Source organism: Planococcus citri, chromosome 3 (assembly GCF_950023065.1).
Source record: "Planococcus citri chromosome 3, ihPlaCitr1.1, whole genome shotgun sequence".
NCBI lineage: Eukaryota > Metazoa > Arthropoda > Insecta > Hemiptera > Pseudococcidae > Planococcus > Planococcus citri.
This window is the reverse complement of record NC_088679.1, coordinates 34906294-34920086: the sequence shown is the minus strand read 5'-3', so window position 1 is coordinate 34920086 and position 13793 is coordinate 34906294. Positions and strand designations below refer to the sequence as shown.

Below are 13793 nucleotides of genomic sequence, written 5' to 3'. Positions count from 1 at the left end.
AACTGTACAGACGTGTAAAATGATCCAAGTATTTATGGCGAATTGTCACCTTGACTGCCTTGAAAGAGAACGTGGTTCTTGTCAATAACCTGAGCTTCGAAGAATGCAATTTTTAAATGAAAAAAATTTAGAAATTTTATCTCGGTTTCGTATCTTAAAAGTGGGTTTCTCTTTTGTCGCCAAATTCATACGTCATCGATTTCGAAACAACAGAACGGAATTTTTTCCAATTTATTCACGTTGCACCGTGAAAAGATAAAAATTCGTGTTGGTCAAAATGTTTTGTTTTGTTTTTGCGGAAATATTAAAAATGTCGCGGCGTCAACGAATTTATAGATTTCCTTATTGAAATGATGGCAAAATTGTAGCCATATACAGAGATGTCTGTACCTAAATGTGCTATATGTATCGCGGTTTCCTTATTATTGTCTTCCTGTATTGTTCCAACGGATGTAAACTAATTCTTGACAATTAGCTATGAAAATTTATACGTGTATTCACGATGTACATAGAAAGAAAGAAAAAAAGTTTTACTTAGGTTTACGCCATCTCTGATGAGTGGAACTTTAACCTTTGGTTAATTTAAAAGAGATGATCGGAAAACAATAATGTTGCTAATTTGTCCCGGTATAACGTTACCACACAATACATATATGTACAAAATTACAAATTAAAAGGCGTGTATTATTGGCGAAATTCAAGGTCACCAAGGAGCAATTTCGCTGGGCGTATCGTTACTTTGTAGTTGTGCTAATAAAGCTGCACCAAACGTCTTGGTAATTGTAGAATTGTATGTATAAGTGTACTACCTATGTGTATTAAATTTAATAATATGATTTGCATCGTTATATCTTTGCATTGCGGGATTTTTCGTATCACCCGTTGAGCTTAATTAAAATTTTCTACATTCGAATAAATTCATGCGTGTGGTGTTCATTGGTACTTTCTGATGTAGGATTATGGTAATTTATTGTTTTGGTTTAATAGGCTCTTGCTCTCATGATTTACTATATTAGGTGCAGCACTAAATTGTCATTTATTCCAAAATTAAATTTTAAAAGCGGTGAAGTTTCTTTCAAAAGTTCGATTCCAAGAAATAAGAATTCGTTCATGAACAGTTGGGTGCCTATTTTGAAATTTCAAGTGACATTGATCCAAAAAAAAAAAAAAAAACACCACAATTTATTAGAATGGGTTCTGGTGTAGTCATTCGAGGTGAACAGAGAAAAGACCCCTGGATAAAAATGACCCATTTTCGAAATAGGTAGAAGAGGCAAACGAAAGCGAAATTGGTTGGAATGGAACGTATCAATTTTTTATTGCAAAATTTCATAAGTGGCGAAAAATGAGCTAAGGAATCTAATTTATAATATTTTGTTGGTTCTTGTGATTCTTCAGATCAATTTTAACCATAACCTAACCTAACCAGCTCGACAGTGTGAATTAATACGATTTTTTTTTCTTTTTTTCTTTCAGCATGTCTCGGAGCTCGTCATTTGGTCACATTCATGTTATTTTTGGGTATGGCGAATGCCTACATCATGCGAACCAATATGTCAATCGCCATTGTAGCCATGGTTAACCACACAGCATTGCCTAGAGACCACAGTATACCGACTGATTTTCACGAATGCCCCGGTTCCGCTAATACCACCCACAAAGTAAGTATCTGCCCAAAGACTGCAGGTTGTGTCCGAAGTCGGCATATTTTTTGCTTCTGTTTGCATACCTACACATGTAATTTTTCACAGGTTGTCCACAAAGATGGCAAATTCAAGTGGGACTCGGTAGACCAAAGCATAATTTTATCGGCATTTTTCTACGGTTATGTCGTGACTCAAATTCCGTTTGGAATTTTGTCGAAAAAATACGGCGCTAAACATTTTTTAGGCTATGGAATGCTTATTAATTCAGTTTTCGGTTTTTTAGTTCCTATCGCCGCTGAATATAATTTCTGGGCATTAATAGCTGTTAGATTCATTCAAGGATTAGGAGAAGTAAGTACGAGTACATAAATTACGTGGTGTAAAATAAAAATCTGATGAGTGTGTGAAGGTGTTGAAATTATTACACCGCCGGATTGACACGAACGGTTTCAATTGTACATTTTTTTGTTTCACTTATTCAGGGTCCGATTGTTCCTTGCACTCATGCTATTTTAGCTAAATGGATTCCTCCGAATGAACGGAGTAGGATGGGCGCGTTCGTATATGCAGGTAAGATAATTGAATATTTTGACAGTAGCCTTGGATTTATTTAGAGGAAATTGAAGAAAAATTGAGTGTTTTAGATCGGATGTAGGTATGTGTATTATGATGGATCGCGAAAAAAAAAAAAGTTGAAAGATTTTGACCAAACTTAATGCAGACGTTTATTTTGAGTTGAAGGTCGTTCAGAAAAAACTTGAGCCCTTAAAAGGGAGCATTTTCGAAAAAATCGTGAGTTCGCTCGAACCCCTACCCAACTTTTTTTTGGAAAAAATGGCCCTGTTTCAAAAGATAGTATTTGAGACTTAGGCCATTATCATCAAAATCCAAGATCCTTTTAGGGTTCTACTGAACGGTTGAAAATTTACAAATCGCTCATTTTTGAGTAAATCGATGTTTTTAAAAAAAAATTCTCTCAAATATTTTCCATTAATTTTTCTAAAACTTCAAAATGATATCATTTCTAAAATGGAGAAATATTTTGAAACGCAATAGTGTCTATTTTTCAGTCAGTATTGTGAATTTAAAAAAATCGAAAAAAGCCAAAAATTTTGCAAAATTTTTCGATTTTTTGATATAGGCAACAATGACTAAAAATTTGGCATCTCTGTGTTCTAAAATATTCCTCCAGTTTTAGAAATGTTATTTTTCGATATTTGAGATAGAAGAAATTTCAAAACTTAGATTAACCCAAAAACAAGCGATTTGCAAATTTTCAACCGTTCAGTAGAACCCTAAAAGGATCTTGAATTTTGGTAGCAACGGCCCAAATCGATGTAGAATCTCCAGTACTGTCTTTTGGAAGTTTTAGAACTGGCCTTTTCTTTAGAACATTCAGGTTGAGTAGAAGTAAGAGCGAAAAAACTATGTTTTTTTCGAAAATATACTCTCTTTGAGTGCCTATATTTCCTCTCCGGAGGCATCTCCGGAGCTAGAATTTTTTCCTGCAGATTTTCAACTCAAAATGAAAATTTCCGCTGAATTTGGTCAAAATTCGTCTAGTTTTTTTCTGCGACTCACCCTAATGTTTAGGTATGTGCGAGTATAATGTATATTCGAGTGTAGATCTACTCAAGGAATTGAATTGATTGGTCATTAGGGCGGGTTGAAAAAAAACGTAGGTCTCGGAATTTTCTGAAATTCACATATGTGGTTCCTTTTGAGTTGAAACCACCCCAAAAAAATTTTTAGCCCCCCGCGGCACCATGGGGCTGAGCCACGTGGCCTCAAAGTGGGGCCATTTTGGCTAAAAATTCACGTTTTTCAGGTTTAAAGCTCCAAAATCGATTTTTAAAATTTAGCCTTAGCACTCAATTTGTAGAGTTTGAGATGCTGAATCTCCCTGTGGAAACACGTTTCCGCGAATTTATGCCCAAATGGTGTTTTATAAAGGGATATATCGATGTAGTAAGTTGTATATGTAGTCGAGGGGTTAAATTTAGAATCATCAATATGCCCTCAGATCGCTGATAGGGTACATGATTCAAGTTTTATATACGATTTTAGGATTTCATCAATTTGAAATGGTCTTTAAATGTTCAGTAGGTGTACCTGATATAATTTAGTGGAAATTTTTTTTTCGTGACCTCTTCCCCTCCTTTAAAATTACAATACTAACTTGGCAAATGTTCGTTTTGATTCCATGATCGCAATTTTGTCGTTTTTTTGTCAGAAAACAATGAAAAAAATAAATTTCAAATACGTTTTTGTCAACTTTTGAAAAAGTGATCAAAATTTCTTCAGACACATTTCAAATAAAAATTAAACCATTTCTGATTATATTTCAATCATTTTTTTTTTTTTTTTTAATACGTTTTCGTCAATTTTTCAACAATCTTAAATCTAGAAGCGATGCATTATGCAACCGTACGCACAGATGTATTATAAGTTGTCTTATGATACTCGAGTAGGGCGTAGAGGTGTGCTTCAGCACGTGACATTCAGTTCTTACAAACGTGTTGCTTACGATTGATCGCTTTACCTTGAAAAAATACCTACCCATGTGATGCATGTTTCAATTTCTTTGCCTCTTTTCCCTCATCCTCTGGACGAAAAGTACCTACTTACAACTATATCAGACCATCGTCATACCGCTCTTATATTTCGAACATATCAAAGAGAAGTAACTTTAATTATCTGTCAAGAGTCTCACGTGATTTAAAATTTTAATTTCTTACGCATTATTTTGTTAAAACTTGTTGCAAACTTGATAGGATAATCACGTTGATTTTTCAGGAGCACAATTTGGCACCGTGTTAGCCATGCCAATCAGTGGTTTCCTGTCAGAATACGGATTCTCCGGCGGTTGGCCGTCCATATTTTATGTATTTGGATTGGCAGGCACGTTTTGGTCGTTAGCTTTTCTGTTCATTATTTACGATGATCCGGAGTACCATCCTAGAATCAAAGAAGACGAGAAAAAATACATCGTTACTTCAGTCTGGGGTGCTGCTGGAGTATCGGTACGTAATACATCGACAAATATTACTCGATCCTCGATCTTTATATATAGGTACTTACGTTTGCTTTGTAGGTAATTGTAATTTTCTAAATGAGTAAATCGTACCCTACGAGGTACTGAAAGGAGGGATGTGGAGGTATTGTTGTCGAGTACGAGTATAAAAATACTTGTACAATAGAGGCGTCATTGAAAGAAGCTAAGATGCCAAAACGGTTGGCCAACGTTTTTTTTTTAAAGTTATATTTTCGAATAGTAGTGTATCATTCGCGTGAGTTTTCAAAGAAAAAAAATTTGACCTAACGTTTGGCATTTATTTTGCATAAATAAAATTTTCGAGTATGTTTATGCATAAACTAAATTAGAAAAAAAAATTATTCTCAAAGCTCACGCGAACAATGTGATTATGACGTGCACGTGTATCGAGTATGCACGCGCAGGGTCAGTAAAAATCAGACGCCCAAATGAAAAAAAATGAACAAAAAAATACAGAAAGGAAAATCGATTGTTATTAATATCTTTATGGTTTCTTAAAATATCGTTTTTCTCGTCTACGATATATTTTTGTCGAGGAAATGGAATTTTTATACAATACAGAAATCACATGGTTACCGATATTATGTTGTTGGCAACCAAAGTTTTACTCATTTTCATTTTCAAATTGAACTTGGAAAAACTTTACCTATACCTACTGATAACGTGTAATTTTCTGTTAATGTTTAATTTTCTAAACTATTCTTCTATTTTAATGCCTTTTCTTTTGTTTGTGCAGGAACAAAACATTCCATGGAAAAAAATCGTACTTTCAAGTGCTTTTTGGGCTATATTGGTAGCTCATATGGCTCAAAATTACGGTTATGAAACGTTGCTAACGCAGTTACCCACGTTCATGCAACAGATTCTGCACTTCGACATCAAATCTGTAAATCATTATTTATTCCTTATCACTTGAGGTCTATATAACAAGTTTTCTGTATTACAAATTTTAATTTTAAACGTAAATTTTAGCTTTTTTTCGTCGATTTAATCACGCGAGGTTTTTTTTGCAGTAGTTTTAAATGGTCTTTATTTTAGAAAAAAAAATAATAGAATGGAGGATGTGAATTATTTTGAAGTTTATTTTTTTATTAATTTCAATTTTCAATTAGGGCCGAGGACCTCAAGGTTCTATTAAAATAGAATAGTATGATTAAATTACCTAAAAAGTATGTTTTTAAGCATACTTTTTTTTTTTTAAATTTTAAGGTATGATTTATTTGAATAAGATTTTAATGTTGATCCTTTTTTTCCTTTTCAGAATGGTATTAACTCATCTTTGCCATATTTGGCAATGTGGCTGTTTTCAATGGTTGCTAGTTTCCTAGCAGATTCTATGATAACTTCTAAGAAGTTCTCGATTACCACTACTCGTAAACTTATTAATGCGATAGGTCAGTATTTGAGTATCCCAACAAATAATTAATCGACATAATGTAAGCGTGGTATGTGGGAGTATTGATTGAAATCAGTGAATCGTAGTTGACATTTTTGACTCGTTTATATTGTTAAGGAGCAAAAAAACCTCATTTTTTGACTGCAAAGATCTTTTTATTTGAAGAATGACATGAGTACATTCTGAAGATCCTTCAATTGAAATAGGCTCGGTGTAAAAAATAAAACAGTAAAGATTAACGAAGAAATAAAATTAATTTTTATGACCTTAAATAGATATTCACATCCAGATGATTTTTTTTTTCAAATTGGAGTGTGAAGAATGGGGATTTGTAGAGTTGCAATAATGGAAAATGGAAAATCTTTAGAGGGCTTGTAAGTTTCCAAAACGTATCGAAAATTGCAAAAATTGACAATAAAAAAAATAAAATTGCTATAGTTATTATTATTACCTATCTTGAAAAATTAATTTTTGGTCACATTCGAAGGCCCAATTTCGATATAAAAATAATGATTATAGTTTTTCTATTTTATTTTTTGGGAGATCTACATACTTTTTTCTAAAAAAAAACTCACTTTAAAATCACAAAATGTTCGATTGAGCTGCTACAACTCTAAAAATGGAAATCTTTCTAATTTTTCCGGTGAAATTTTTTTTCTCGAAATACGCGATCGAGCCACTTCGTTCCCTAGAATCTTCCATTCAATTAATATTCTTACTAAATCACCTCTAAATTTCTGTTTTCCCCACTTTTGTCAAAATTGGTCTGAAATTACAGAGAGCTATATAACTTTCCATGCTCAAGTAAATCGTTTTTTTTTTGTTTTTTTTGGATTTGAATTTTGTGACTTGTACCTATTTTAAAGGAAACGAAAAAAGTTGTTAAAAAACTGTTTTTGCATTTCTGACGTTCATTTCAATTTTTTTTCTTTATTCTATTTCTGAAGTTTGAAGTTCGCACATTTTTTGTAGCAGAAATATACTTACCTATTCAACTCTCACTTTTTCAAAAATGAATTCTTTTGTTTGCTTTTTAATTGAGAATATAAAAATGTTTACGAGGTCCAAGCACTATAAGAAGGTTTTAAATCTTGTTTTTAGTAAATCCTTCCCTCTCCCTTCTCCTCCCTCCAAAAACCGAAATCCCATATTATTTACCCATTATTTTTCCTACAAATAATTTATTTTTCATGAAATGATTTTTGCATCTGCTGCAATTTTCCATCTTCAATCTCTTAAAAAAAAAAGAAAAATATTTTTGCGGAATATTTGTATTTGATCAAAGTTTATATTGAGATGCTCTGGCATACTTTCACTGGTATAATATTCAACTCGTCCACTCTCTTCCTCCTTAAGAACATTTTTATTGGCCCTTTTATTTCTAAACATTGAAAGAAGTTTTTTTTTTTGTTAGACTAGAGTGTGTTGAAATTTTTGTAATATGGGCACTCATTTTTAATTGAGTACAACAATAAAATCATTGACTTATTCTTGATAAGTTCTTTCGATAATTATTTATTCGTAGTTTTTAATTTACTAATCAATTTTGTTATTCTCACAGGTCAGTATGGTCCAGCTATCGCTCTAATCCTAGCATCGTACACCGGTTGCAATCAATACCTTACGGTAGGCTTATTAACCATCGGTATGGGTTTGAACGGAGCTATATATTCGGGCTTCAAAGTCAACCATCTCGATATATCGCCCAGATTCGCCGGAATTCTCATGAGCTTTACCAACTGTATGGCCAACTTTTCAGGATTAGTTGCGCCCCCTGTTGCCGGTTTCATTATAAATAAACGGGTAAGTTATCGAATAAGCGGCTTGAAAAATAGCATTTGAATGATTTGAGCTCTAATTCTTCTTTGAAAAAATTTTCAGCCTACTCAAGCGGCTTGGCGAATGGTGTTCTTCATCGCGGCCGGCGTTTATGTCATAGGTGCCACAATTTACCTGATATTCGCATCCGGTGTTCGACAACCGTGGGACGATAATCGACTGATAAATCAAAGTAAAACTAGAAGAAAACCAGAAAATGGTTCGGCCGTCGAGAACGGTACCACGAACGGGCCAAAGAACGTATACGGTGTTACGAACGGTATTTTCGATGAAAACGCCAAGCATTGAATGTACAAGTGATGGTCTTTTTTTTAGCGATGTGCAAAGGCCTAATTTTTTTACGCATTGAGGCCGAGTTTTTTTTATGTTTTGTAAATTCTTCTCTTCTTTTTTTCTTTGTCTTGTTTTATCGATTCGAACATTTTCTTTTTTTTTTAGAGGCTAGGGTAACTGATTCAGTTTGTAAAGTTGGTGTCATATTCAAGGATTTTCATCAACTTTCGAAAAATATGATCTCGAGCGTTATTCTAGTTTTGAAAGTGAAATATTCTCTGTAATAGCAAAAGTTTTCTGCAAACTTTGCAAGCAGATGTAACTCGTATAAAAAATCGACTCCCAGTTCGTTACACGTAGAAGTATATTTTTTTTGTCTAAACTGACGTAGGTATCTAGTTTACTTTTGAGATTTTATTTTGAAAAAAAAGAACATAACTTAAATAGATTGAAAAAAAAACATGAAGTGATATACCTATTTGAATTATTTTTATCTATTCTTATCTATTTTACTTAAATAAATGCTGATTCAATTAAGCTAAAATAAAAGTAGGACACGTATAGGTGTATTTCTGCAATCTGGTGTTTGCTTTTTTCATCATCTGCCACACCGGCTTGCATTTTTTTATTATAATTATCTTAATTCACGAAATAAGAAATGATTCAAAATGTAGAATAAAATTCAACAAAAACTTTAAAACTAATTTTAACGATGGCAAAATATTACAAACTGGATCGGTCATCTTATTACAAAGTCGAACAAAAAAAATTCTATTAGAATTGTTTTACTTATTACATAATCTGCATATTTTATTGTTTTTACTTTACGAGTAACTTGAAATGTGTAATTTTAAATTTTAATATTGTCCCAGTACCCTGATAAATAAATAAAATAGTTTTGCATCGAAGGTTGTATATGCTCGGCGCACACTAGGCGCATGTATCCGGTCAAGTCTTCCATTAGCATATAAGAGATGTAGTAGCCTATAACTCGAACTCAAAATATAGTATCAGTCCCTCTTTACCTCAATCCCATATTAATTAATGCTAAGAAAAAATTCACTTACCTTTGTGTGTATACTATTTTTGACAATAAATTTTTCATTATGTAAAATACCTATCTATGGACGACGATTGTTTTTCATATCGGGTAAGTAGGTATTAAAAACTTCGGAGATTAGGACTCGAAGTGTGATATCGTTGTTAATTTTTTTTTCTTCTTGTGTTGTTTTTTAATGTAAAATTTATTTAATCTTGAAACGATTATTAGAGTTTTCATTGTGTATCGAGAGCATCACTGTGAGCTTATTCGAATAAAAATTTCCCATCGTCTCGTCACATATACTTGATTCAAATTTTTTTTATTACGTTAAAGTATTATCGAATGAGCAAAAATGACGTTACAACTTACAATTCGACGTATTTTTTTTTCATTTTTTCCTCTCCTACATCTACGTTAGAGAAACGTACCTACCTATGAAACAGAGATGTTAATGTAGTAATTTATTTCCTTTTTTGTATTATTTATTGAAATTGTTTTTCTTCTCTTTTTTTCATTTTGTATTTTTGAATAAATTTTGCTCAGTTGAATGTTTTATTATGTTGATATTATCGTGTCCAAGATTGCTTTTTCGAATCAAGAAATGGTTATTTGAAGAGAATACATGTATTGATGGCCATTATAGCGACAGCGTATTCATATAGGTACACAAATAATTCAAAACAACGGTATCGATCATTTATTGTTATTTGTTGCCGCATCAAACGTTGGACATTTTTTGCATTTATTATACTTCACTTGTACGCTCAAGTCATTTATTTCATAGTGTGCTCCGTAAAAATGAAATGAAATACACTAGTTTTATATGTATAAAATATTGCAAACTTTGAGCACATTTATTTACATACGAGTACACGCTTTCATAGCTCACAGGTAAATTTTTAAATATACAGCGATGGCACATGTTACCTACATTTACCTATATTTGGTTCAAGCGTCGACCGTATATAATGGACGAATAATTCAAATGGCAGGAAATGACGCCCACATTTTGGATGCAGAATCCTGGAAACGTTCTGCACATGCGCCAAACATGATGCTTACGGTGCTGGCGGAGAGAGAGACGGTTCCCTCGTTCAACCCACGTTCAACCAGTAAACCGTCTCTCTCTCCACCAGCACCGTAAGCGTCATGTTTGGCGCATGAGCAGAAGATTTCCAGGATTCTGCATCCAAAATCTAGGCTTCACATTTTGTCATTTTTTCACCGTTGAATTATTCGTCCATTATATACGGTCGACGGGTTCAAGTGAACAGTTTCAGTTTTTTGAACCATTGTTGTTTTTCAAACAAACACCCCACAATTAGTATATTATGCCCCCAATTAGCATGGAATTACCTTTCATTGACTGGTTTAGAACAATTTTTCAAAATTAATCTCTACTAATATACTCAATTTTGTATTATTTAAAAAAATAAATTTATACCTATATAAGCCAGTGTGAAGGTCTAGAATTCAGCTTACACCCTACCATTTTCTCCCTTGAAATTTATTGCTGAAAATTGAAACAATACAATTAGGTACAGATACATCAAATTCACAATCTAAACATGAATTTTAAAAAATTAAAGTAAGCATTTCTAGATCCCGACTCAACCAGAGTCTCAATCTCAAATTGTTAGATAGTCGATGTGATCCGTTATTGTATCGTCTACGTACTCGTAGCTATTCTATAGGTACGAGATAAGCTTGTGGGATTTTCCACTTTGTACTTGTACTCATTGTACATATCATACCTGACCAAATATACGTTATTCCGTTGTGTTCGTTGCTGTAGATATGTTGTATTCGTCTCTCGATAGTTTGACATGGTATCAGGCGTGGTTTTCAAGTTGTAGATTGAAAAATTAATGTGTGGTTGTGGCCTGAATTTTTTTTTGAATTTTTTTTGAACTTGTTTGCCGTTTTTTATCGTTACGTAAGTTTTTTTAAAGTGAATATGTTGGCTAGAGATCAATTTTGCGGTGTTCCGGAGTTCGATGGAACTAATTATCATACGTGGAGCTTTCGAATGAAGCTGTATCTAGAGGCAAAGGAAGTTTTGACCTGTATCTCAGTTGAACCGACGGATCAGACCAAATCCAAAGACTCTAAAGCCAAGAGTATTATTGCGAATTCGTTGTCTCATGAAATGTTATGTCTAGTTTTGAATCAGACATCGGCGAAAGGTATGTGGGATGTTTTAGAGAAGCTGTATAATCGTGTTGGCCGAGCTGAGCAAGTACTGGCGGAAAATGAGCTCAGTGCTTTACAATATGAACCCAGCAAGCAAACAAGAACCGAATTTATTGCCGAATTTGGAAAACGAGTTCATAAAGTCCGAGCCTCCGGTAAAGCAGTCGACGAAGATGGTGAATTAGCTCATTTATTGTTAAAAATGCCAAAGGAGCTTGAACATTTGAATGATATCGTTGATGTTTTACCTGCCGACGAGTCTAAGCTGCAATATGTAAAATCAAAGTTCCTATCAAGTAAAAAGTCACCCACTGAAGTCCAAAGTACACCTTCCGAAGATAAAAGTTCCAGTTCTGAGATAAAAACTAGCTCCAGTTCCGAGAATAAAAGTGACGAGCCTGCAGATGGTGTTAATTCGAGTTCATTATTTTATGCCAAAAGGGACATTCAGTGTTTCGGGTGCGGTGAAAAAGGGCATATGAAGAAACAGTGTCGTAATAAATGGACTAATCAAGGCAGACGTCATAATGGACGAGGTAATTTTCGCGGTAATTGGTCCAATCGTCGAGGGAGAAGAGGCTATCGGGGTCGTGGTAATAGCAACAATAATCAAAATCGAAATCCGCCAGAATCGTTTCTAATTGAAGTAGATAATCATCAGTTGTCAATTAATAATTCCGAAATCGAAGGTAACAATAGTTTGATGTCTTGGTTGTTAGATAGTGGTGCCACTGACCACCTAGTTTGTAAAAAGGAATATTTTTCTGAGTGTATTCGTTTGAAACAACCTGTTGATGTTAAGGTTGGTGATGGTTATCCATGCAAATCGGAATATATTGGTAATGTTAATGTTGTATTTAAAGTTGATAGAAAATTAACTAGTTGTAAAATTAAAAATGTATATTTGGTAGAAGAAATTAGGAATAATCTGTTATCTCTGAGTACTATTGATCAGGCTGGGTATACTATTGTTTTAGGTGATGGTAAAGCAGAAGTGTATAATAGGTCTAGACAGTTGATAGGTATTGGAACCAAAAAGGGTAAACTGTACGAGATAACGTGCAAATATGAGGGCAAAAATGGTAATTTTGATAACGGTGATAAGTGTATCTATGCTTCACGTAAGGTTGAGACAGATAAAAAGTATTGGCATCGAGTGTTGGGTCATGTGAATTTTTATACTATCAAGGAGTTGGCTAAAGGTAATATGTTGGATGGTTTTCCTAGTAATGTTTCTGATGAGTATGTTGAATGTGATCTGTGTAACCGGAATAAGATGAGAAATTTATCGTTTGGCGGAGGTCGAAGTAGGGCTAATGATTTGCTTGAAATTGTTCACACAGACGTGAATGGACCTCATATGACAAAGGGCAATAGAGGTGAGCAATATTTTGTCACCTTTACAGACGATTATAGCAAGTATGTGAAGGTATATTGTATCAATGCGAAGTCCGAGGTATTCGATTGTTTTGTGGATTATTATAACAAGGTAACGAATTTAACTGGTAAGAAAATTCTGAATTTGAGATGTGATAATGGTCGCGAATATATCAATAGGCGTTTTTATGATTTTTCGAGAGAGAAAGGGTTCTTTATTCAGAAGGTTCCACCATATACACAGCAGTTGAACGGATGTGCTGAACGTCTCAATCAGGTGATCGTTAATCGTGCTAATTGTCTGTTTGATGAGTCTGGTGTTGATAAGAGATTTTGGCCAGAGGTTGTTAAAGCAGCAGTTTACATTGGCAATCGTGTCCTTGCAAATTCAGTGGAAAATCGTACACCATTTGAGCTTCTTTTTGGTAAGAAACCTGACGTTTCGAATCTTGTTTTGTATGGATCGGAGGTTTTCGTTCGTGTACCTGACCAAAGGCGTCCTGATAAATGGTCCAAGAAAGGAGTCTATGGGAAAATCGTTGGTTTTGAGGAAACTGGTTATCGTATCTTGTGTAATGGAGAAATAACTGTGTCTAGGAACGTGAAGTTTATTGATCCAACCAAAAGTAGAATAATGTACCTAGATAGTGATGATGAAGAGGATGAGTCAAGGTCGAATGAGTCAAGGTCGAATGAGTTGAGGTCAAGTGAATCGAGTGAGCGTGAGTTACCTCGGAGATCGTCACGTGAGAAGAAACCAATAGATAGGTATGGCTCACCAGTTGCCTATTTTGTCCAAGTAGGTGTTCCGGATACGTATGAGGAGGCAACTACTGACGAACGAGCTGATGAATGGAAGGAGGCAATGGAAAAGGAGCTTCGAAATATTGAGAAGAATGCCACCTGGATTGAAACTGACCTACCTGAAGGTCATAAAGCTCTAGATTTGAAGTGGGTATATGCCAAGAAAGC

The 13793-nt window shown here is 34.1% G+C and overlaps 1 protein-coding gene across 5 annotated transcripts in view; it reads left to right on the top strand.

Moving 5' to 3' along the window:
- Picot (putative inorganic phosphate cotransporter protein picot) overlaps positions 1-9799 on the top strand; it is a 74847-nt gene extending 65048 nt beyond the window's left edge. For all 5 annotated transcript variants that reach the window (XM_065358516.1, XM_065358515.1, XM_065358514.1 and 2 more), the window contains exons 2-9: positions 1477-1661; positions 1752-1997; positions 2129-2216; positions 4443-4669; positions 5438-5587; positions 5963-6095; positions 7659-7900; positions 7979-9799. In XM_065358516.1, coding sequence (XP_065214588.1) covers positions 1477-1661; positions 1752-1997; positions 2129-2216; positions 4443-4669; positions 5438-5587; positions 5963-6095; positions 7659-7900; positions 7979-8224 — 1517 coding nt within the window. In that variant the 3' untranslated portion in view covers positions 8225-9799. The remainder of the gene's footprint in view (positions 1-1476; positions 1662-1751; positions 1998-2128; positions 2217-4442; positions 4670-5437; positions 5588-5962; positions 6096-7658; positions 7901-7978) is intronic.
- Positions 9800-13793: the final 3994 nt, after the last annotated feature.